Source organism: Rhipicephalus microplus, chromosome X (assembly GCF_043290135.1).
Source record: "Rhipicephalus microplus isolate Deutch F79 chromosome X, USDA_Rmic, whole genome shotgun sequence".
NCBI classification, from domain to species: Eukaryota; Metazoa; Arthropoda; class Arachnida; order Ixodida; family Ixodidae; genus Rhipicephalus; species Rhipicephalus microplus.
The window spans coordinates 191,091,404-191,114,778 of NC_134710.1; the positions used below are offsets into that span (position 1 = coordinate 191,091,404).

Consider the following 23,375-nt stretch of genomic DNA (forward strand, 5'->3'; position numbering starts at 1 on the left):
GCTCAGCCTTGGTCATTTTTACTGGGAACATGTGGATGAGTTCACCCATGAAATGGAAGGGGTTAAAACTCTCCCTCGGACACAAGTTATATACTGAGAGAAATGACTAGCTGCTTTTGTAATGTCTTCCAAAAAATTATCAACTAGTACCTAATTTACCACTCAGGAGCAGCACGTTATTAGACCGTTTACAGTGGAGTTACAGGGAAGGCAGAAACACATTACCTGATCCAGATGCATTCATATACAAACTGTTTTATTTCTATGTTTCTAGGTATCTAAAAACAAAACAGTTGTAATGCAATGTGGTATTATGGGACTTCAAGATTTACCAGAAATAGACATCCTTTCGAATATATTTAAAAAATCATTAGTAAACAATAACATTATTAATAAATAACATCTGTATATTTTTCTGTATGAACATTTTTGCATAAGAATAATAAACGAATTTCAATTTGAATTATATTAGTGTACAACCCTTGCATATATGACCAGAGCAGAAGCAGGTCAGAATTGGGTTTCATCCTTTAACAAAAAAAAATAAAAGGAGCAATTTCAAGACTGCTGCCTTTCAGCACGTACAGCCAAAAGGGCGGGCTGCCACTTACCATACCTCTCACAGTGTGAGGGCTTTGGGGGCAGCCATTATCAGTTCCACTCTTATCCAGGCAATCCTCAGCAGTTGTCAAGCTGCATAGTGAAGAAAGGTCTTATCTGTACTCTGGGCCTCTCGCTGAACTCAGTGGCTGTTCTCTTTGCATGGGTAAAACAGCAGTAACAGCAGTTGTCTGTCTATGCGATGCATCCTCAGGCAAAATAACCTCTACCCTGTGGTCTCAAGCTGATAACATAAAACTCACTTGAAGTGCAGTGTTCTCACAGTCTAGACGAGGTTCCTGGGTGTAGAATGTGTGGTTTCATGTCACCACACCAATTTTCAAGGAAATTATTTGTTCATGGCTTCTGCTCTCCCAAAAGCTTCTACAGAGGCCTCCTTGGTGCGTCTGAATGCTGACTCCTGCTTTTCTTGTGTTCTTATTAATCTGTCACATTGTATTTTTAATGCAGTTGTCATGCCGAGACCTACTGGCATTGGACTTTGAAGGAGTGCTGAAACACTTTCGAGTTGCTGTCCCCAAAAAATATCGCTCCGAAGAGGCTGCAAGATTGCTTCTTAAGACAGCTGTTGGCATAAAGGTGAATAGCTACAAGTTGACTTGCTAAAAATTTATGGAGAAGCACTAAATATTAACTAGTGCCTGAAGTTTGAAAGGCTTTTGATCTGCTGTAGCTGATATACTGGAGCTGTTGCTGATGCAGTCGTGTGTAGCGAGAGGTTTTTTTTTTTCTTTTTTTTTCCATTTATGTCTAAGTTTATCAGGGGAAATCATACAAAATAAAATACTTTTTACAATATATGCACCTTTGTGGATCTAATGTAGTATTACGAAAAACACTGAGCTGCGTACTGCTGTATACAATATGAAAATGGCACAGAAATCGATGGTACGTAGGACACAGGAGCCAACTTCCAGCAAAGGCTTATTTGAGTGGGTGTGAAATATATAGGAATAGAAAAAAATAAAAAGCATGCGAGAATAAGCTTTTCTTGAAAGTCAAAGCGTGTGTCTATTTTACTAGAGCTGTGCAAATAGCGATATTTCGGGTGCGAAGTGAATACGAATACTGAAGTTGAGTGCAAAACGGGTCGTAAATTTTTTGTATAGTTGTCGAATATTTGTGTAATATTTTTATAACGAAAGGAAGTGAAAGTACAGAAAAAAGGTTGCAGAGGGTTTCTAAGCACATTAATGTAAGATAGCAACATAGAAGTGTTTATTTTGGCTTGGTTGGTGAAGTGCTGATGGGATGGTGTTTCCTAGTTTTGTCAAGGATGAGGCAACACAGAAGTTGAACTGTATTAATTTACATAATTTGGTGCAACTAGTGTGGTGTCGCAACACTTTGAACATGAAATGAGAAGACTATTTTCTCCACCTCTCCTCTCCTTCAACTTACTTCTGTGGAGGCCCAACTGATTTGGCTGACAAGGCCGCACTCCCTTATTCGGAGTTCCCAGTCTGCCTCACAGACGTCACCATATAAGAACATTTGTAATTTAGGGTGCTGAAAATTTTCGGCGTCTAACTTTTCAGACTTTTTGCCCAAATGTCAGGTACAAAATGGCATTATTTGAGCCCTCTGATCTGCTGAGTCTATCAGCTGAATGTTGGAACCAGCGTTCTTTATGAGCCAAAGTCATTTGTACTGCAGCTAAGTTTAAAAGGCAGCTTCGCCACAATACGGGAGTGTGATGGGGTGAAGCATATTAAAAAAAAATGTGAAGGGGCCTTTGTCAGTCGAATGTTGACTGTATTTGTCTTTGGAAGGTTCAAATACTTCGAATAGTAAAATTTTAGTGCGAATCAAATTGAATAGCAAACAACATCCAAAAAAATCTTCAAAAGTTTGAATATTTCCTCACTCCGATTTTTGGCCCTTAATTTCTGTCCTATTTTCATACTGTGTGCTATACAGTATGTCTTTGTGCTAACAAGCCCGTGAACTCCCCATTTTGAAGCACTAAACAGCAATTGCAAGGACTTGTAACTGCCCTAAAGTCATGACAGAAAGGTTGCATTATGAATAAAGTGTGTTCGTTGAAAGCTGAAAAGCAACTCGTATGGAGGAACAGTAGTCATACTGGGGGACGTTCATCTGTATAGAAGTGTTATGTACTTAATGCTTATGTAACTAATAAATTGAAAATTAAAGAAAACTTTTAAAGAAAGTTTAATATTGCATATACAAATTTAGTGTGTTATCTTTACTTGCAGGTGAAGAAGTTGAAACGATACGAGCGTGAGTACCAACTGCACAAAGAGCAACAATGTCAGATGGAGGATCCTGTGCAGGTGCTGCAGGTAATTAGTGTGGGTTATTGGATTTTACATCTCATGATGCACTTCTCATAACTAGAGAAAAACCTGAAAGTGGGGATACACATTCTTGATTTAAATCATTCGACAACTTCGGTGGAGATAGCCTTTTCTGTGTCATACATACCACAAGAGTTTTTCACACTATTCCATCCTTTAGAAGGGCTCGTATAGGACAAATAAAAATATTCACCAGCAAAATGTACCTAGACAGTGCAAGCGGTTATTAAGAGGATGTGTTCTTTCTTGACCTTCATTGTAGTCGTCATTGTCATCCAACCTTCAACAGCTCTGAAGGTACTTCTTGCACAAAAATCACTGTAAGCGAAATATCAGAGAACTTTTTTTAATAAGTGGGGTTTTAAATCCCAAAACCATGGAATGATTATGAGAGACGCCGTAGTGGAGGGCTCCGGGTATTTCAACGATCTGGCGTTCTTTAACGTGCACCGACACCGCACAGTACACAGACCTCTACCATTTCGCCTCCATCGAAATGGGAGAAATATAAGTTAGGTACACCATTTTGTGGGATAATTCTGTTCAAGTACATTTATGCTACTACATTAAATATATGCTATATTCAACAGCTAGAAAAAGCAGCTCAGTCACTTTGCTGCAAACATGTTTTATTTTTTGTTTACATTTCTCCTTTGTCCACTTAAATTGGCAAATGCCACTTTTTTGGCATCTGCCTGAGTGATTTATAGGAGTGGACAATCAGCGAGCTGGCGATTCATGATCTTGGTACACTACTGAGAGGATAACGGAAATGACATCTCTCCGCCCTTTTTGTCATCTCTGTTTTATTCTGCAGCGTGTACCAAGAGAAGGGTTGATGCACTGAAGTGCATCAATTTCACGAAAACACAATACCACGGTTAAACATCGACATAACAAGCTTCAGTATAATGCTATTCTTCATATAAGGAGGTGGCGTTTTGTAACGTCATGCCCAGAGAACATAGTATCTCGTAACCTCAATATAGTGAACTATGTTTATTCGTGATTTCAGTTCTACATTGAAGTTTCACTGCTACTTTGAAGAAAGAGCAAGGCAGTAAATTAAAACCTGCTAGTACTGTAGTAGTAAAATAGTTTAATTGCACAGGGTCTTTGTGAAGGCATTTTCAAAATTGTGTTCCATGTGACAGAAGAGCCTCAACAGCAAAGCAACTGCTGGGGGTCAATCGTAAACCTGATTGCTAATTTTTCTCGCCTCTAGACCAAGAACGTGCATAAAGGTACCTTAGCGCACCGTATTGAGCACTTACAACTGATCTAGAATTTCAAATTTTGTGCCACCCGTGCCTTGCATCAGCACCCGATGTGGTCTTTTCGTTATCCCTGTGTGTTACGTGACAAGGATGAGTAGCCTACAAGGTCTAGCGCTTAATGGGCTTTGACTCATCTTGCTTGTGATCACGGTCATTCAGGAAGCAGAAGTAGCAGACGGGGCTAGTATCTTGCAAGCAATGAAATAAATTAGTCATTTCTTTGAGGATGTCACTGAGCTTCCTTTTCAATATTTTAAACATGTAAAGGCAAGTTTACGCTAGAGCGACACGACACTGACACGAGTCTGACGAAGACACGAAGTAGACGCAGACCATCAGCCGCCGACTCACCCATCGACGAAGTTGCCAGACCGCCTGGTCACACTAGGCTGGCACTGACGCCGCCTCAAAAGGCAGCATGTCATTGTAGTGTAACATGATGAGAGACCGAAAACACCAGCAAAACGCATCCGCAGACTTGTCGTCGGCATGTCTTCAGGAGATGGGTGGCTGAGCAAAATTTTTGCTATGTCTTTGCTTCAAACAATCACAAAGGTGGTAATCTTGGGGGAGTTAACAAGCCACATCTAAATAGGCATTTTGAGCACCCAGTGGAAGTCTTTTCTTTGCTTCTCTATTGTGTACACCAATCCCGTCCCTCGTCACCGTGAATTATGGGACTATGGCCTGAGAGGGACAATGGGGCTGAAAATGAGGTGCAGGTGTGCAAGTTTAGCTGGTGCGTGTGCCTTCAATGTGATACAGAATCGGCCAACAAAAAACTGTGAGCGGCAAGGCGCGGGCAGACTCTTCGAAAGACCACCTGCGGACTGTTTGCGTCTTTGCAGTGTACATAGGACAACGACAACACAAAAAACACTCCCAAAGACAGTCCACAGACCAAAATCGGTGTCGTGTCTCTCTAGTGTAAACGCACCTTAAGATGCTATTCTGGACTACTCTCTCAAGAACAGGATACGTTTCTTGCAAAAGCAATCAGAACAGGCGTTTTTTTTTACCATATATGGAAGTTTCTTTTATTTTTGGTAGTGCAGTGCAGCAACAACTTTTACGAGGCTGACTTTTTTAGTGCTGTTCACAGTCGCTGACCACACCACTACTAGCTTTGTAAAATTACCCAGGTGGTTTGTGATTAAGCGGTTTGACATAGTACTCCTTTTAAGGCACCGGGTCTTCCTACATTCTTCGGACGTATGTCGGCGTGATGTCACAAAATACAAAACTCTGGCACCAAATCGAGTGGCCATAACTAATTCGGATTTTCACCTCGCTTTCAGAGAACTTTGGAGCAATGCTTTTTTTTATGCTTGTAATGTTTTTAGGTGTTGTGTGTTTATCAGACTACATGTAGAGCAAGTGGTTCAGTTCAGGGAACATGATAACATCCCATTGTGCCACTCTAGGCAATGCCAAACTTTTGACAACAAGCTGTGGCAGCAAAATAAGTGCAGTAACATCGTTTATCACTTGTTGCCACAGTGCATTGTACCAGCTTTTCGCTACATTTTATGCGTAATTTAACACCACTGTCAAGACTACACCGGTGCTGCGTCCAGTCGTAGTCATCCTTTAAAAAAATCTATATCTTTAATGTTATTCAAATTAGCGTTTTTTCTTACCACACCATCATTTAAACACTCCTCTGGCATTTTGATGTAAAAAAAAATCCTTCGTCGAGTATACTTGGGATAAAAGGTGGAACTTCAGCTCTACGAAATTGCAATAGAACAAAGTAAATTGCCACACTTTACTGACTTCATTATATCTAGGTTTGACATAATTAAAAGACATCCATTGTGTCCTTTTCGAAATACCAGCAAGGCAAGATTATTAGCTGGAAGTTACATATCTTTGGTTGAAACATTTAGCTATTTGCTTATATGTAGGTGGCTCACAGTGTGACTCATGCTTTCGTTTATGTTTAGACATGGAATGAACAGCGGCATTCCCAGTGAGTGCTGGCATTGTGTAAATAGAATGATCAAAGTTCTTGGAACACTGAGATTTTGATAATAAGTAAAACATCATTTGTTAATTGATTGTACACTGCAGGATGAGACAGCTGTGTGGATAAAGGTAACACAATTGAACACCTTACAACACACTTGCAGCGGCCACACTCGTAGCAAAACAGTGTTTGTTTTATTATGAAAAAAAGTAGCACGAATACTCGCAGTTGAATATGACACTTTACTGGTAAAGTGTTTTTTTTTTTTTTCATGTTTCATGCATTAGTGTGCTTGTGTTCATGTTGTGGTCATACTGATTTCTGTAATTTATTGCTGGACAGATCAGAAGAAAAAAAATGACAAGAGAAAGAAACCTGGTCTTTACATAACACATGTTTGTTTAAAATCCAGTCAGCACAAAATGCAGTATACATCATGCAAATGCCTCAAAATTTCTGGTTTTAATTTTTTTGAAATTTGGCATATTTTATTTGGATTTTATTTTCAATTTGGAGTTTTGTATCTTTCACTTAATATATTTTTACTAAGAGAGCTCCTCTGGATAATTGTTCTCATAAAGCTCACAGGTTTTTTTTTTTTTGTTACTAGTAATTGGTTCACTAAACCTCTTGATGATGAAACTTCTGTAAACTGCAGATTGTGTCCGGTACATGTAATGAGAAAGTTTTCAAAAAGCTGTCTAGCGAGCACACAAGGCAGCGAGCTGCATTTCAGTGCATTGAGCACCTGAACACAAACACAGTCTTTATTCATAGCATTCTGTGGGTGTATTGCCCAATTAATCAACTGCAGTGTCCACAACACAGACTTGTTTCTGCAACAGGCATTTCAGTGACACAATTTGCATCCACGCAATGTATTTTCTTTTTCTTTGTTTTTTTTTCTAGAAAGAGAAACAGCGGCTTATGGAGAGCAATATGCGTCTGGAACGAGAAAATGATGAGTTGGCGCACGAGCTGGTGACAAGCAAAATTCAGCTACGCAAGGATTTAGATGCTGTAAGTTATGATTTCCATTTAATGTTAATATTGTATGCCTAAAAGAATGCAGTTTCATTGCATTATCTGCAGATGGTATGGATAATTGGTGATAAGGCTTTTCTACTCAGATTTAGTTCATCTTAAGATGAAGATCTGAGTACTTTCTAAGCTGGCTTATAAGGTACACAACTTTACAATTTGTTTTTTATATAGTGAAGTTTTTAAGCATAAATTCACCGTATTCCTTCCACTGTCAGGGGAGGTAATACCAGAGATGCTATGCCAGTTCTTCCATGGCATTTACCGAACCACTTACCAATCTGCCATGAGCTAGTTTGGTAAGTGCAGGGCAATTCGAATCGATCATTAGTCTTCTCTATGTTTAATCTGCATTATGTATTGGACAGGTTTGTAAAGTGACCAGTGGCACGATGGGTGCCCGGCAGGCTTGGCTGCTCCATTTCAATGAATAAAAATAATTTTGTGCGCTCATTAAAGGGCAAATAAAAGTGGCTTTTTAGAATAAAATAAGGTAGACTCTAGAACTTCTTCAGCACAAGTTTCAGAAGCTGTTGAAGTGGAAATGGCAACCTACAGTCACAGAATAATCTGGCAAATAAAGGTACTGCAGGTTTTTTTTGTTTTGTTTTCACGCCCGAAATGAGTCTCTTTTCCCCATGAATTTGCTTTTATTAGTAGAATGCCACAGATGAGGAGTAGTTCTTTGATAGCATTTGTGTGTATACTGTGTCATTTAATGGCTCCAGCTTCCGAGAAAGCTGTTTTTTTTTTATAGAGTGTTTGGCGAAAGCAATGTAGAGGTCAGACACTTCTGAATTTTATAAATGGCAACACAAAGTGGGGCGGCTGCATCAGTGCTGAAAACTTTTCCGCTGCCAGAATTTTAGTGTTTTCGGATATTTATTCATATCAAGTTGACAACTAGACCTGGAAAGCTCTAATGAGTTGTTAGAGTGCAAGTTTAGTACTGATAATTGCTAGCAAAATTTTGATTGCTAGCAAAATTTTGAACATCCAGTTACCTGTATCGCATGGACGTGGCTTGAACAAAAGTGCTCTGCACTTCTTTTTTCACCACATACTAGCAATAATGTGTCTCATGAAAGCGGTACACAACAAAGCATGCCTGAATTTCATTCCGAAAAAAAAAAATATTGATTGATTGATATGTGGGGTTTAACGTCCCAAAACCACCATATGATTATGAGAGACGCCGTAGTGAAGGGCTCCGGAAATTTCGACCATCTGGGGTTCTTTAACGTGCACCCAAATCTGAGCACACGGGCCTACAACATTTCCACCTCCATCGGAAATGCAGCCACCACAGCCGGGATATAAAAAAAAAAAACTGCGCTTCTGTAGACTGTTTCTGTGGGCTTGCACATCTGTAATTTGGAAATGTGAGGAAATAGGTATTAGGTATCAATAATAGAAAAGCAATAAATTAACTGGTGATATAGGGATATTGTAATAATTAAAGCTGTTTACAATAAATTATTAATAAATAATTTTGTGAAATATTTGTGCATGAAAAAAAAGAACATTTGGGAAACGAGTTTGGAGTTTGTGTTCCTTTCAATCTCTTCCACCCGTATGCATAATTTCTGAACAAAGCCAACTGTATGACATCATGTATAGCCGATGTTTGCTAAATGTAGGTGGGACTTAGGTAGTTAAGACTAATGTTTGTTTATTTATTCACAAAGCAACAATAATTTACAAGAAACAAGTATTGAAAAACTCAGAAGTGGTGTGCTCAAGTCCGTGAATATGGGATATCAATCCACACACTGCTCTGCTGGCATGTTTGTTCCCATCACATTCCTCAAGGTGCACATTAACATCAACAATGCATGATAGAAACAGTGAAAAACAAACTTCTTATATTCAAAGCAAACTCCTTTTGTTGTAATGTTCTTGCTACTGTATTGACAACAATGCATGTTATGTAATGCTCATGGGCAGAGTATTGACTAGGTTTGTATTTTTTGTAGGCTGAAGATAAGGCAGACCTCTTGGGAAAGGAACTGCAGACAGCTGCTGCTTCATTGGCAGAGCTTGAAGAAGAGAAGCGTCGATTGGACACTGAAGTGGGCCAGGTGCGTTCCAACTCCATAACTCAGCCCTGTACAGGAAGGCACAGTTAAACCAGGGTCCTTCAATACTTTTATGCTGGTCATGAAACTTCCACAGAATGCAATTCGAGAATCCACTGTTTCTGCACCACGACGTTGCATAGCTAGAAGGGGATGTTATAAGAATTCTAGGTGCCGTAGTTACCTTAGTATACACTACATATGCTATATGAAATGCTACAGGCATTATAAGGTGAATGGTCATAGCATCCATCTATCTGTTCATTCATTCAGGCAACAAGGGCGGCAGCTGGGGCAACCATCAGCAGAGTGTGGGTGCAGCGTACTGCTGGTATTTGTTTCACATCAGGGTTCTCCCCACTGTGGGTGGACGTGAAGTTTCCATTCACCACTCCGATTCACCCCTTTGAAATGCACCCCCTTAAAACCACTAAGCAACTGCGCACTTGCAACTCCAGTAAGCCATGCCACTTGCCATCTGATGAAGTCTGACAGGTGGCCTTGCGGTTTAAAGATCGCCAACTCTAGTGACACAGGACTACAACAAAGTGCTCTTGCTTTCGTCTTCTATGCGTGTCATAGATGTCAGAAATCTGCAGTGAAAGATTAAATGTGAATGTGGATTGAAAGTTTTTAAAACTTAAAATTATTAAACTTTATATTTCTTCCACCTCCACTCTCAAAATGTCCAACCCAGCAAACTTCTTCAAGAGAACAATGTTTCAAGTCAATTAGAGAAATTTGTGTTTAGGGATTCTCCATAAAAGTGATGCCGGACCCTTGCTGTGTCAGGGCTGCTGCTGCGAAAAAAGGCCGCCAACAAAGAACTTTAGTTATTCAGTTTTACTAGGTTATGTGGAATTACGTCATACTTAGAAGTGAGCCATCCCGTGACAAGATGCTACTGGGTTATCATTTCAATCCAAGTACATTTCAAGAAGAAGGGCGTAAAGCAGGGGGACACAATCTCCCCAATGCTATTTACCGCGTGCTTACAGGAGGTTTTCAGAAGCCTAGAATGGGAACAGTTAGGGATAAGAGTTAGTGGAGAGTACCTTAGTAACCTGCGCTTCGCCGATGACATTGCATTGCTGAGTAACTCAGGGGACGAATTGCAACTCATGATTACGGAGTTGCAAACGGAGAAACAAGGAGAGCAGAAAGGTGGGTCTTAAAATGAATCTGCAGAAAACGAAAGTAATGTACAACAACCTCGGAAAAGAGCAGCGCTTCGAGATAGGTAATAGTGCACTTCAAGTTGTAAAAGACTATGTCTACTTAGGGCAGGTAATAACCGCGGAGCCGAACCACGAGATTGAAGTAACTAGAAGAATAAGAATGGGGTGGAGCACATTTGGCAAGCACTCTCAAATTATGACAGGTAGATTGCCACTATCCCTCAAGAGGAAGGTATATAACAGCTGTATCTTGCCGGTACTTAGCTGTGGAGCAGAAACTTGGAGACTTACAAAGAGGGTTCAGCTTAAATTGAGGACGACGCAGCGAGCAATGGAAAGAAAAATGGTAGTTGTAACCTTAAGAGACAAGAAGAGAGCAGAGTGGATTAGGGTACAAACGGGGTTTAAAGATATCATAGTTGAAATAAAGAAGAGGAAATAGACATGGGACGGGCATGTAGCGCGTAGACAGGACAACCGCTGGTCATTAAGGGTAACAAACTGGATTCCCAGAGAAGGGAAGCTGGTTAGGTGGAGACAGAAGGTTAGGTGGGCAGATGAGATTAAGAACTTTGCGGGTATAAATTGGCAGCAGCAAGCACAGGACCGGGTCAGCTGGCGGAACATGGGAGAGGCCTTTGTCCTGCAGTGGACGTAGTCAGGCTGCTGCTGCTGATGGTGATGATGATGATGATGATGACGACATTTGAATGCTCGAGAGACATTACTAAATGTGATCTTTGAACTGAATCCATCATATTGGAGCAGCGGTTAAGGTGCTCGGCTGCTGATCTGAAAGTCGTGGGTTTGATTTGGGCAGTAGCGGTTGCATTTTGATAGAGGTGAAATGGTAGAGACCCGTGTACTGTGAGATGTCATTGCACATTAAAGAACACCAGATGGTCAATATTTCCGTAGCCGTCTACTACGAGGTCTCTCATAACAGTAGAGAGTTTTAGGAAGCTACGGAAACAGGTTATGGTAACCCGACACGGTTCCTTTCCGTATGCGCGTACAATGGTTGCGCGTGCGCACTCGTCAGCCGGTTCTGTGTTGTCGCTTTTCCGTAACGTGTTTCCATAGCTTGCTAAAACTCTCTAATATCATGGTTTTGGGATGTAAAGCCTCACATATTTTTTATGATCCTTGAACTGATGGCCTCTGTGACACTGACTGTATGTGGACGAAAGCTGAAGACTGTCATGGAAGTATAAACTGATCATTGTTATAAAGTTTGTGTGTGTCAATACAAAAGCTTACACTTGGAAACAATATCTAGATCTAGCATGTTCAGCTCACAGCTGTTTTTGATATCATTGCCAAGATGGCTCCATGTTCTAGTTTGCTTGTTCCACAAGCAACGTTAATCTGCAGATCTGTTAGACTTATTCATAATGTACTTCAAAATTTAAACATAACTTTAAACAACTACCCCAGGATTTGAAATGTAGGTATAGGTATGACCACAAGGGAAATTGCATTTCTTGACATGCAGCTGTGGTCAAATCATTGCTAACGATTAAAGACTTGGGCTGGTAAACAACTCTGATGCTATACTTAATTCATCAACACTCATCACTGCTATGTTCAATTAGCAAACATAGGAAAAAATTGACGGGGGGAAAGCAAGTTTGTCAAGAAATAATTTGGTTTTACTTGGTTTTGGAAAGGCTGGACCACTAGCCTGCTTGACTGTTCCCAGTGACACTCATTGTGAGCCACAATGCTCGAAGGCCATGCTCTTTTCTTCATTTCAGTCCTAGCAAAGCAGCTGCCAGATTATATTATGATGAATTATTATTATGCTAAATTATTTTATACTTCACTATGATTTCTAAGTAAATTTGAATGCCCTTGGGATGGGAGGTAAATAAAATAAATAAATAAATGTCACCTGTCTTTAGGTATAGATTAAAATATCCATCTTTGTCGTTCATTTCTCAGTCACTTTTTCTTTCCCTCAAACAGCTGAAGGAGATGTGCCGACGTGAGCTACAAAGGGCCGAAACTGAATCTGTGCGCAACACTGCCATCCTGGCAGAGTACAAACAGGTTAGACTTTTTTGTTTTTGTATATTGTGCCGTCTTATACCCTGTCAACTGATGCACAAAGCAATCTTTTTTTCTCTAGAGTTGATTGCTAATGGAGTGCTAAATGCTTTAAGTGAAAGTATTTTGAGTCACCTGCATATGTAAATAAAGTTTTGACAGTATTAGTGCCTGATACTGTTGTCTGTATGTATGAGTTGCTTTCAACGTTAAAGGGGCCCTGAAACACTTTTTTGAGCGTGGTCAGAAAACGCTGCAGATTGTTAGTTGAGGCTCCCGAGAACATGCACAGCCTAGGAATACGCTGCCTTGGATTTACTATTTAATCTCAAAGACAGCTAGAAATGGCTCCTTTTTCTCTCTACAAATAATGCCTTATAACCAAAATTTCTGTGCTATATACCCTCGTCCACTGCGGTTTCGCTGCTTTGCTGCTTAGTTACCATGGCCACCATAAAATGCCACCACAAAACCACGCATGCGGTTGCAATTGCTCTGAAAGTAAGCCGTGCATTCAAAGAAAAAAAGCAAGAAAAGAAGGTGCTGAAGGTCATGATGTGTGCTGACGAAGGGGCACATATTCTTCCGCCTTGTCATCCCCCAACCTGCATAGCTTTGAGCACCCTCCCTGGCATGAAAGGAGAGAGCAAGCACTTCAAGCGTGTGATAATTATCTGCAACTTCGCTCGTACTTGAATGATCCTAAAATTTTTGCGGCATGTGATTCATGATACGTTAATGCACTCACAGCTAGACACTATAACTGCGAAAAGTGTTGCAGGACCTTAACGAAGCTGTGCAACTGTATGATGAACTATATTTGGTGTACTAATTTAGTTAACTTAAATTAGTCCGACCCTGATGGCACTATTTTTCACTGTTTTCCCCAATCTAGTACACTTGCAAATTGAATAAGCATTTATATTTTATAAGTACAAAGTACAAAATGGACATAAAAAGGTCATTGGAATACATAAACATCATAGAAATTGAATTTGCTTCCAATATTTCAGTGTAATAACATAGCATTTCTCTGGTTCTGGAGACTTACTGCTGGACGAAAAAATCGCCGCAAGTAGTTTTTCTGCTATAGGGTAATTCTACGACAGATAGAACATGAATCCACACTTGATATTTTTGTCTTGTTTTTTTTATTTGTTTTGTAAGAATATTCAAAGTGCATTAAACCAAAAATTTTATTTCCAGAAAACCCTTTGAGCATGCCAAAAAAAAAAAAAAATTGAAGAGTGTGGTGCAGGGATTTCTTTAATGCTTACCGTAACATTTTCCAATTTCACAGACAAACATTATGCAGAATATAAATGTTCTAGTATTGACAAAATTTTTATTCTAGTTTTAATATGCATGACTGTGAATTACATCTATGCTTTCTGTAAAAGAGACAAAAATGTGAAAGAATGACAAACATGGCCCAGATCATAAGAGTTTGCCGACTTTAATGCTCCTTGGCATGTTTCCTATTTCACACAGAAACTTAAAAAAAGTGTCAAATATAGAAAAACATTTTTCTCAACACTTTTTCAGAAAACTGTCTTCCTACAGGCAGTGTAAAAGAAGAAAGGATAGTTAAAGCTAGTTTTTAAAAAAGAAAGCTCATGAAAAAAAGTTTTCTGTGGTTCCAACTTTAGCAAAAGTTTTAGATCAGAACTGCTTATGTCATTCAGAACAGAGTTTCAATATTATAATTTCTCATTTGCTTTTTTCACAGAATATAACGGGACGATCCGACCTACCGTAATTACTCGACTCTACCGCGCCCTCGATTGTAACGTGCACCCGATTTCCACCGCGAAAAAAAAAAAAAACGTAAGACATCGATTGCAACGCGCACCCATTTTTCTCGCTGGCCCGCACGATCACACCACTCGAAAAAACTACTCCTTTCGGGAGCGTCTCCCATTTAAATATGAGGTATGGGCGAAGCTTATGCCCATCTGACGTGTAACAGAGCATTGCCGTCACTGTAGTTTTATTGTGGACCGATGTCAGCACGCGAACTTGCTTTGCCCCTTTCTTCTCGACGGTTGTGGTGCCAGGCATGTCGAAGTAAAGAGGCATCTGATCAACATTCCCGATTTGCCCAAGCAGGTAGCCGTTGTTGCGTCGCAAGTTTAGGACGAACCTCTGAAAACTGTGAAGCTTTTCATCGTACTCCTCCGCAAAACTTTTCGCATATGCATGTTCCCCTTCGGAGGGAAAAGCCTTTCCTCTTCATAAAGTTAGTTAGCCAGCACTTGCTCACTTTAAACTGGCTCCGCATTAGACCTTTTTCTAAAGCTAATTGCATAGCCCACACTTGGAGCAGTTCTGTCGTCACGGGCCGCTGTGCCGCTCGCTGCTCAAGCACATACTCGCCGAGCAGCTCTTTAGTTTGCGGAAACCGACCCTGCTGTGGTCCACTGAAGCCTTTGCGTGAAGCTTTGCTGTCGACAATCTACTGCTTTTGTTTCCGCCGGTCCCGCACGCACGTTTCGGGAACTCCGAACGACCACGATGCGGCCCGATTTCCATCCGTTTCTGCACACGCGATGACTTTTCTTTTAAAAGCAGCATCGTGGTGCACTCGAGTTTTTGGAGTCGGCCCTTCCACGCCGTCGATGCTGATGCACTACTAGATGACGAACTCCTTAGCACACGTATGAAGTGCCGCACATGGGAAACACATAGGCAGAAATGGCCGACGCGCCATGTGTTGGGGGTGGCCATTTTGGATTTGCCGATGGCAATATATTGACCGTAATTTTTTTGTTCGTACTCGATTTTAATGCGCATGTGATTTATGAACTCGCTTAACCAAAAAAAAGGTGTGCGTTAGATTCGAGTAATTACGGTATGTTGAGTATGCTGGCTTCAGAGCCTTTGCTAGTGGTTATCAGGTTACAGTGTGCATAACTCTACAGCTTTAATCATTTTGCTGCAGTATAACTTCACTCCAGTGGCTTATTTTCAGCAAAAGAAATTCTAAGATTTTGTTTGTGTCTAGTGCGTGCAAGAGTGGGCTGCTGCCGGCTTTTGAAGAGCTAAAGTATACACAGTTTGCAGCCTACAACCTCAACTCGCCACTCCATTATTTGCTAGGAGTGCGGGAGGTGCTTTGTGCACATGTCAGTTGACTAGTTGGAAGGTATGTGCCCAGCTCTGATGTGCTTTGGTTTATCGCTAGGCAAATCTGTGCGTTTATTCGTTGTCGCCGTAGCATTAAAATGCTAGATCAAAAGCACACGCAGTGCAATAGTGCCAGCCAAAACAAGGTTCTAACGTGACAGTGATGGCCACAGATTCACCTAGCGATAAACCAAGGAATATTAGAGTTGCACACACATCCTCAGACTAGCCAATCAATGTTCGGCTGTGCTGACTGTGCCGGAAAGCACGCTTTCCTACGTTTCTTTTCATTGCATATTACCTATTCTCAATAAGTAATATCACCATACCTGCCAAGTTCAAAAAGTCTGAATCAGGGATATTTCTGCATGCAGCCGGGTGGGGGTCGCATTGATTTATTTGCCCCTCCCCCTTTTTTGCGCCGAAAAAAAAAAAAGGATAGAAAAAACAACAAGGGAGCAGGGAGGGAGTGAGGGCCGTAAACACCGGCGTTGCGGTCTTGTAATGGCTCGGAGTGGCCAAGCACACCATGGTGGGTTTTCCCAACTACAGTAGAAGGTGCGAGTCTCAAAGAGGGTGTACAAATATTCATATCTCCCGAAATTTTGCATCATCAAAACAACTAGCAAAATCTATTTCTGTCAAAATAACTTCCGCATGTCTTTCTGGGACACACATGAATGAACAGGATGGCACAGCTAGCTGCTGGGAAAGCACAGGTTCAAGCTTTGCTTGAGGTGAACTGAAAACTGAGTGCCAAAGTATACCCAAAGTACGTAGATTAAGAGGAAAAACATTACTAGATTCTTTAGACAGGAACACCAAAACTCTTCTAGCCTCTTTTTATGTCTTTATTGCCTTTAATTTACTGCATTGTCAGCCGTGTGCTCTACGCTAGTAATCACTGTTGATGATTGTATTTCAGCAATCGAGGTTTCGCCGCGGCAATTGTGAAAAATGGTAGTTACGTTTTCTATCCGCATGCGCTGACAGCGCATGTTCCTTTAAAAACCCAAGTCGTTTTTTGCTTTATCTATGATCGCATCTGTGGCGGTTTTGTCTGCAGCGTTTGTGGAACGCAACGTTGCTTTGAATGGTCGAGCGTTGAATGCACATGCACTTTCGCAGTTCTGTCAGTTACTTCGTCGCCATGTCAGTTATGCCATGTTAGTCGCCATATCCTTTCAAGAGCGACCGCGGTTTCATCTAAAGCGGTTGTGGCAAATGACAACCACCCTCACTGCAGTGCGTGCGCTGGCCGTTCACGTATTTCCAAAGCTTCGAGCATGCTGCTCTTGGCCTTCATTCAATGGTTCTGGTACTAAAATTTATACAACCCACCGCGATGAGGAAAAAGTGTTCGGAACATTCAAATTTCGGCCCAATGGACAGAGTGGAATATTGCTGGGAAATTTGACGAATTCATATTTGCCGGTTTCTTATCATTGAGATTCTACTGTACGTTTAATTGAACATTTCCTAAATTCGTTTACAATAAAATGCAATGAGTTCACAGAAAGCCTGGTTCGAATAGAACTATATTTTTTCTAATGCGACCAGATCATGTACTGAAATTTCGATTTCCGGGAAATTTTTCTGACAACCGTACAAACGTAACAACTAGTCGAAATCCAGGAGTCTTCTGAAAAATCCGGTAAACTTGGCAGATATGTATCACTGATGTCATTAATGCTTATAATAAAACAAGATTACTAAATAAAACACTCCCTTTGTGGCACTGTGCATAAAAAGATCTTATTTTTTTTAGGATATGAACTTTAAAAACAATATAAACACAGTACACCACAGGACTGGTAGGCCATTTAGTCACAAAAATGGAATGTCACGTTATACCCTGTGGCATCTTTTTGTGAAGTTTGATGTCAGTACTGCATTCATTTTCAAACTTTATTATGTTGAAACCATGCTCCTTCCTCTAATGCATAATAAAGGTTAATGTGCCCTATTATTAAAATTTTTATTTACGCCTACTAGCCCTGTTGCATGCTTTGTCAAGTGATATTCCCCATCTCTCACTTCTGAAAGTATAATTGAGCATCACCCAGCCTGATTCAAAAGTGCATTTTACCCGCTCACAGGAATGCTTCTAGGCACACAGTCAGTTCCACCTCTACAGTGTCCATGAAGAAATGTGCTGTTTGTGTCAGGAGGGCCGAGTCATCATACTGTTTTCAGTAGGCTTGAGCGAATGGTGAATTTTAGGTTCAAAGCATATTCAGAGCGAATAGTGATTTTGGTTGACTAATTTCAAATCGAATATAGTATGTATCGCATAATATTTAGAATATTTAGAAAAATGGCTTATTTGTCATGACCCAGCTAACCTGTACATTATTTTTTCTTAATTGACACGAGACCTGTGCAAATTGCCATTATTTTTGGTTCAAAGGAAGTGTAAACAACTTTGAATAGTAGCAGGATTTGACTTTTGATGGAATGCAAGTGATAACCTATAAAATATGTTGCATTTAAAAATTTACTACTCTTAGAGCATATAAGCTGGTAGAGCAAGATTTCAAACTTAAAAAAAAATGATGAATCAATGTGAGGGTAGCATGTTAATTTAGTTTTAAAATGGGGCTTTGTGGCAGTGCAGTTTTTTTATGGTTAGGGGTTTAACGGCTTAGGATTCCTTAAAGCAGTGAAACTACCTTTACAGAGGGTTACATTTAAACTAATACACATTTAAACGGATGCTTTCACGGCTTAGCAAACCTTTACTGCAATGAAATCACTTTTGCAGATGGATTAACTCTTTCTTTACCACGCCTATTTAAATCGATCACCAGTGATCAACGCTTTTCTATCATCGATTTTGACATGTTAAATTTATTTCTCGTGCACCCAGCACATTCTAGTAGTTACTTCAGCCACTAAACTTTCAGAATTTTTAAAAATTTGCCGACTTGGGCAACATAGCAATTTTTTTAGACTTTTGCACAAACCAATGTGCGTGTGTACTTGGAAAAATCCACTAGGTTGGTGAACTTGACAGAAGTGCGTACCCTTCATGATTATGCTACAGTAACATCGAAGTTCTGTAATAAAAAGAAACTCTGCAAGCCAAATATCGAATTTATGTGTTAGCGTCGCAATTTGACCGAGTTGAGCAGTAATAATTGTCGGAAATTTATGCCAGCTAATCAATAGAGTGCTGTTGCTAGAAGTAAAAAAAATTAATTCTACAAAAAAATATTTCTCAAGGTCTGCCGCATGTGTAAATTGTGCAGTTGGATTTCACAGCCAGTTTCCAGCCGCTTTGGTTTTGCTTGTATCGTTATATCTGACACAGGGTCACATCTAGTGTAATTAGTTGCTCCTATTACATGGTCATCACGCGCACATGGGTGCGCATCAGCGCTGCAAAAGGCATTCACTGCTTGAAACTGTCTTGCGACCCCACCTGAATTGATTGAGAACTAGCTGAGATTTCGTGGATGACAGCACCTCGGCTTCAAGTTTTATGGGGACGATTGCGTCAGCCTGAGATATCCATAGCCGTTTATGGGTTTCTTTTGTTTACATTCTCAAGTTATCTCCTCCGCCGCAAGTGCATATAGCTCCTGACCTTTGTGCATAATCTTATAGTTTCTCAGGTTACGTGCTTGGTCTACACTTCGCTAGGGCGCGGTGTGGTGGCGCTGGCTACTGAGTTTTCCTAACGGCAAGAAGGCTCCGGAGCACATCTTGGCCCTGACTACAAAGCAGTGTGAAACATTTCATAACTGCATGCGATATTGTTCTTTTTTTATTGCAATATGCAGAAATATGCAAAGGAATATGCTTGGATACATATATTAGAATGCCAATCTATGAGCTGATGGAAAGAGGTGACGCTAAATGAAATAGCGAAGTTCATTGGACATCTCATTTATAGACAGATTATTCACATCACAGGTTTCCATCTATATTAGAATACCTAGAGTCTCTTATCACAAGGCAATAAGAATTTACCGAGAAAAGTGTACGAGTACACTTGTGTCTCACGCAAAACTATGCGATGCTTCACCACGTGGCATGAGCAACGAAGCAGCATTTCGGTTCTGATTTTCTTTGTCTACGTGAAGAGAAACATTTTGTACAACATTATTTTTATTACTGTTTCTGGGTCATTTATCTACAAGATGTATATTCTGAATTTTCTTTGTTTTGAAAATGTTTGTATATGTAGTGTTTTTTATTCCATTGTTTATCAGCTGGTGATGAAAAATTTCACATGTTCACATTTTTATTCATTCTAAAATATTTTTGTTGCTCTACAACCTATATTTTTTGAAAAGAGCATTTCATTCTCCAAAGTTTGGTATGCTGCAATGCATGCTAGAGTACTTTTCAAACTGGCAAGAATGATCTTCCCGAGACATATGAAAAACAACCATTCTCGCGCGGTAACGAAAGAGTTAATATACACATATTTGTTCATTTTGAATACTTTAAAATTTTCAACAGTTTAAATTCAAATTGAAGCAAATTTGAATACAATAGTATTGATTAGAATATTTGAAGCATTTCAATGTTTGCAAAAGCCTAGTTTTAGATCTACTATGCATACGCAGCATCCTAATCTTGCATGACTGAGAGGGTGACAAAAAAAAGGAAATTGCAAACAATCAAGCTTTAGTATAATTAATGTTTAAGGCTCTAATAAAGGTTTTTAAGCTTTTCCTCTTTGGTTGGTATTTTCAATTATTTGTGTTTACCCCTGTCATCATGCCACCTCACAGCCAGGTGTTTTTGTCAACCCACCAACATGAAGTGCAGAGGCTTCAGTGTATAAGCTCTTTGTGGCAAAGCTAGCGAAAAAGTCACACTAGTTAAGACTAAATTAACCGAGTCCTCTATTTTAAAATGGTACTGACTGTGTGTCTACATATTACATATATTTAGAATCTACAGAAAAAAATGTCCATTTAGATGAGGAATTTCCTTTCTTTAATTCTAGGTGTGTGTTTTTTAGTGCTTTCAAGTGGCACTTAAAGGGGTAAGACGGTACTTCACAGAGAGTGGTAAGAAGTGTTTTACTGCTGGCTATTTGTGGTAATGATAGTGAAGAAAATTATGTGTGTCTGCTCTTCTTGCCTCTGGCCTAAGTTACACTTCATGCCACTGCAGTTAATCTGATTACAAATATGCAGAATGTCTGTAGACTTACTCTCGATTAATTTCAAAATGGGACACGCGAAATGGGGTTGCAGATTTGTCGGCAGCTGAGCGAGCAGCTGGAGCGAGAGCAGCGGCGTGCCAAGGAGTCACTGGCAGCACTTCAGGCCAGTGCATGCCCCAGCTGTGCAGCACTGCTGGAGCGAGCCATTGGAGAACACGGCTGGCCTCAGCCGCAGCAGCCACCAGGCAGCAACTGTGGCCGGCCACAGGAAAGCGCACAGTTACGCCAGCTGGAGTTGGAGCTGGCACAGACCAAGTTGGCCCTCGTCGAGGCCCAGTGTCACAATCAGGTACACTGGCTTACTCTTATGCTGCTATTATTAGCCCAGTTACTTAAGGTAACCTCCCACTCTATTTTTGCAGTATTTGATCCTTAGTATTCACTAATTGGGTACTCCCAGCCATGCAGTCATGCCCTCACGTTTCAACAGATGTCAGCTTTCTTTTTCTATTTTAGATGCGAAGCAGCTCTTTGGCTAGCTTGTGTAACGCTGTCCGTCTGTGTCTCCTTGTGCTAACACGCCGCACAGCACTCCCCTCGCCGCAGGCATCGGGGCGGTGCCAATTAGGTCACGCCTTCCCTCGCAGTGTGCGGTGATGCATGCCACGCACTCGCCGCATGTTACCTCTCGCTCCACCGTTTCCACTGCTCACAACGTTCGAGCACACATTGAGTGAACACTTCTTCAGCTCATTTATTTGCGATGAAGACGACACCGGAAAGCGAAGCTCCTTTGCACACTGAAACATGTGTCTAAGTGATTTGGCTTAACCCTGCCGTTGTCGGCATTGCAAGGGGTAGCAGTGCTGATCGCGTTTGCGAATGGCGGCGTCGCGCCTGCAGCTCTGACGAGACGCAAGCCAGGGAAGCTAATTACAAGCGTTCGCACTAGAAGACCAACGACACCGACGAGGTGCGACTCAAGCACGCTGATTGCGTTCAAGAATGGAGACAGTGCGCGGGTATCACCGACAAGACATGAGCCAGGAAGCCGGGCACAAGCGTCTTCAACACGTCAGCAACACCGATGAGACGTGAGCCAAGGTAGCCAAGCAGAAGCGCCGAGAGTGAAAGCCAACGCCGGTGAATCCTTGATGTCGTCATCGTCAGCAACGTCGTGAGCAACGTTATGAAAGTGCCATGCGCCCTCTGCTGAAGCGCCCGCCCGCAAGTGCCGGTCTCCGCCGGCTGATGCAGAGGCGACCTGGAAGAATGATCCGGAACCTCTCAAAACGCTCCTGCTCTGAGTGCGTTGCCGTGTGTGTCAGCGATGTAGTGATCCTCGCGCTGTACCTCGCTCACAACCTGCTGAAGGAACAGGTTCAATGCTGTTTGGAGGAGACGCTGACTGATTGCGACGAGGCGTGTTGATGTGTGCATCTTATAGTCATGGGAGACTTCAACGTTGACGTCAGCGGAGGAGAAGGAGAATGGCTGATCAATTACATGCGTGACGTGCACTCGCTGAAGTGCGTGTCGGTAGAACGTAAACTACCCACCACGATAAGGGGAACGTGCATCGATCTGGTCTTTGCCAACTTCGACGTCGAATGTCTGCAGGAACTTCTCAGCATGCACTTCACTGATCACAAGGCCATGGTAGTCAAGTCGAAACGTGCGCCAGCTCTGGTCCAGAGCCCGTGTCTACTCTGAAGAAACTACAAGACCTATGCCATCCATCGCTTCAAACGAATCTTCCAGTGCTCACCGCAGCATCCTCGGTTGTGCCATTCTACTCGTGACGACACCCGTGCGCAATGCTGCTGCTTCGCATCCCATCAGGGTTCCCTTTGGGAAGATGTCGTTAATTTTTCTTGGCTTGCAGAACGGTCTCCTAGTAACTCCTCTGGCACTCTTCAGTTAAGTCTTGTGTCTCATTGTCATGGGCAAGCAACTCATTGTTTAATGGCACATATAATTTCAAGTGGTCATTTTTAAATTGGGGTGTAGTTACAAAGATTCTCGTAGCATCAATTTTCTTTAAGTAACCCCTTCAAGATAAGTGGCCATAAACGCATGTTACACAGCTGCAGAAAATAGGATGTCCTCCTCCATCATAAAATGCACACTTACTTTTCAGCAGCTGGCTATGTTGTTTGCACCACTAATGGCCCCCTGCATTGCAATGTCCTGCACTGTTTAAAACACAGTACCGCAGGAAGTGTCACTCTTTCCTTATGTTCCTTTTTATTGTGGCAATATTCCAAATTCCTGTTCTTATCATACTTGGTTTTGGATACATTTTGCAACAACTTATCGTGCAACAAGTTCTTTATTGTAGCTGCCAGTTGAGTGCACAATACTATTAACACATTCCTAAATAGAAGTACAGTAAACTCATGAAACCTCTGACAGAAGAATTCTGGTTGTTTGTTAGTTCTGTGGAAGTAATACTTCAATTCAGCAAGAGTATAGTATAATAACATGAAAAAAAAATAATATTAATAATTTGTGATTAGTTTACTAACACTGTGTGGAACAAGGTGGCGCAGTGGCGAGTTCACGGGAACGCTGAAAGCCATTTAAAAAT

The 23,375-nt window shown here is 41.1% G+C and overlaps 1 protein-coding gene across 2 annotated transcripts in view; it reads left to right on the forward strand.

Moving 5' to 3' along the window:
- The window catches only part of LOC119177325 (rab GTPase-activating protein 1), a 203,156-nt gene that overhangs the window by 174,174 nt on the left and 5,607 nt on the right, over window positions 1–23,375 (forward strand). For both annotated transcript variants that reach the window (XM_037428794.2, XM_037428795.2), the window contains 6 exons: window positions 1,072–1,200; window positions 2,841–2,927; window positions 7,098–7,208; window positions 9,206–9,310; window positions 12,454–12,537; window positions 20,877–21,134. In XM_037428794.2, the coding sequence (XP_037284691.2) occupies window positions 1,072–1,200; window positions 2,841–2,927; window positions 7,098–7,208; window positions 9,206–9,310; window positions 12,454–12,537; window positions 20,877–21,134 (774 nt within the window). The remainder of the gene's footprint in view (window positions 1–1,071; window positions 1,201–2,840; window positions 2,928–7,097; window positions 7,209–9,205; window positions 9,311–12,453; window positions 12,538–20,876; window positions 21,135–23,375) is intronic.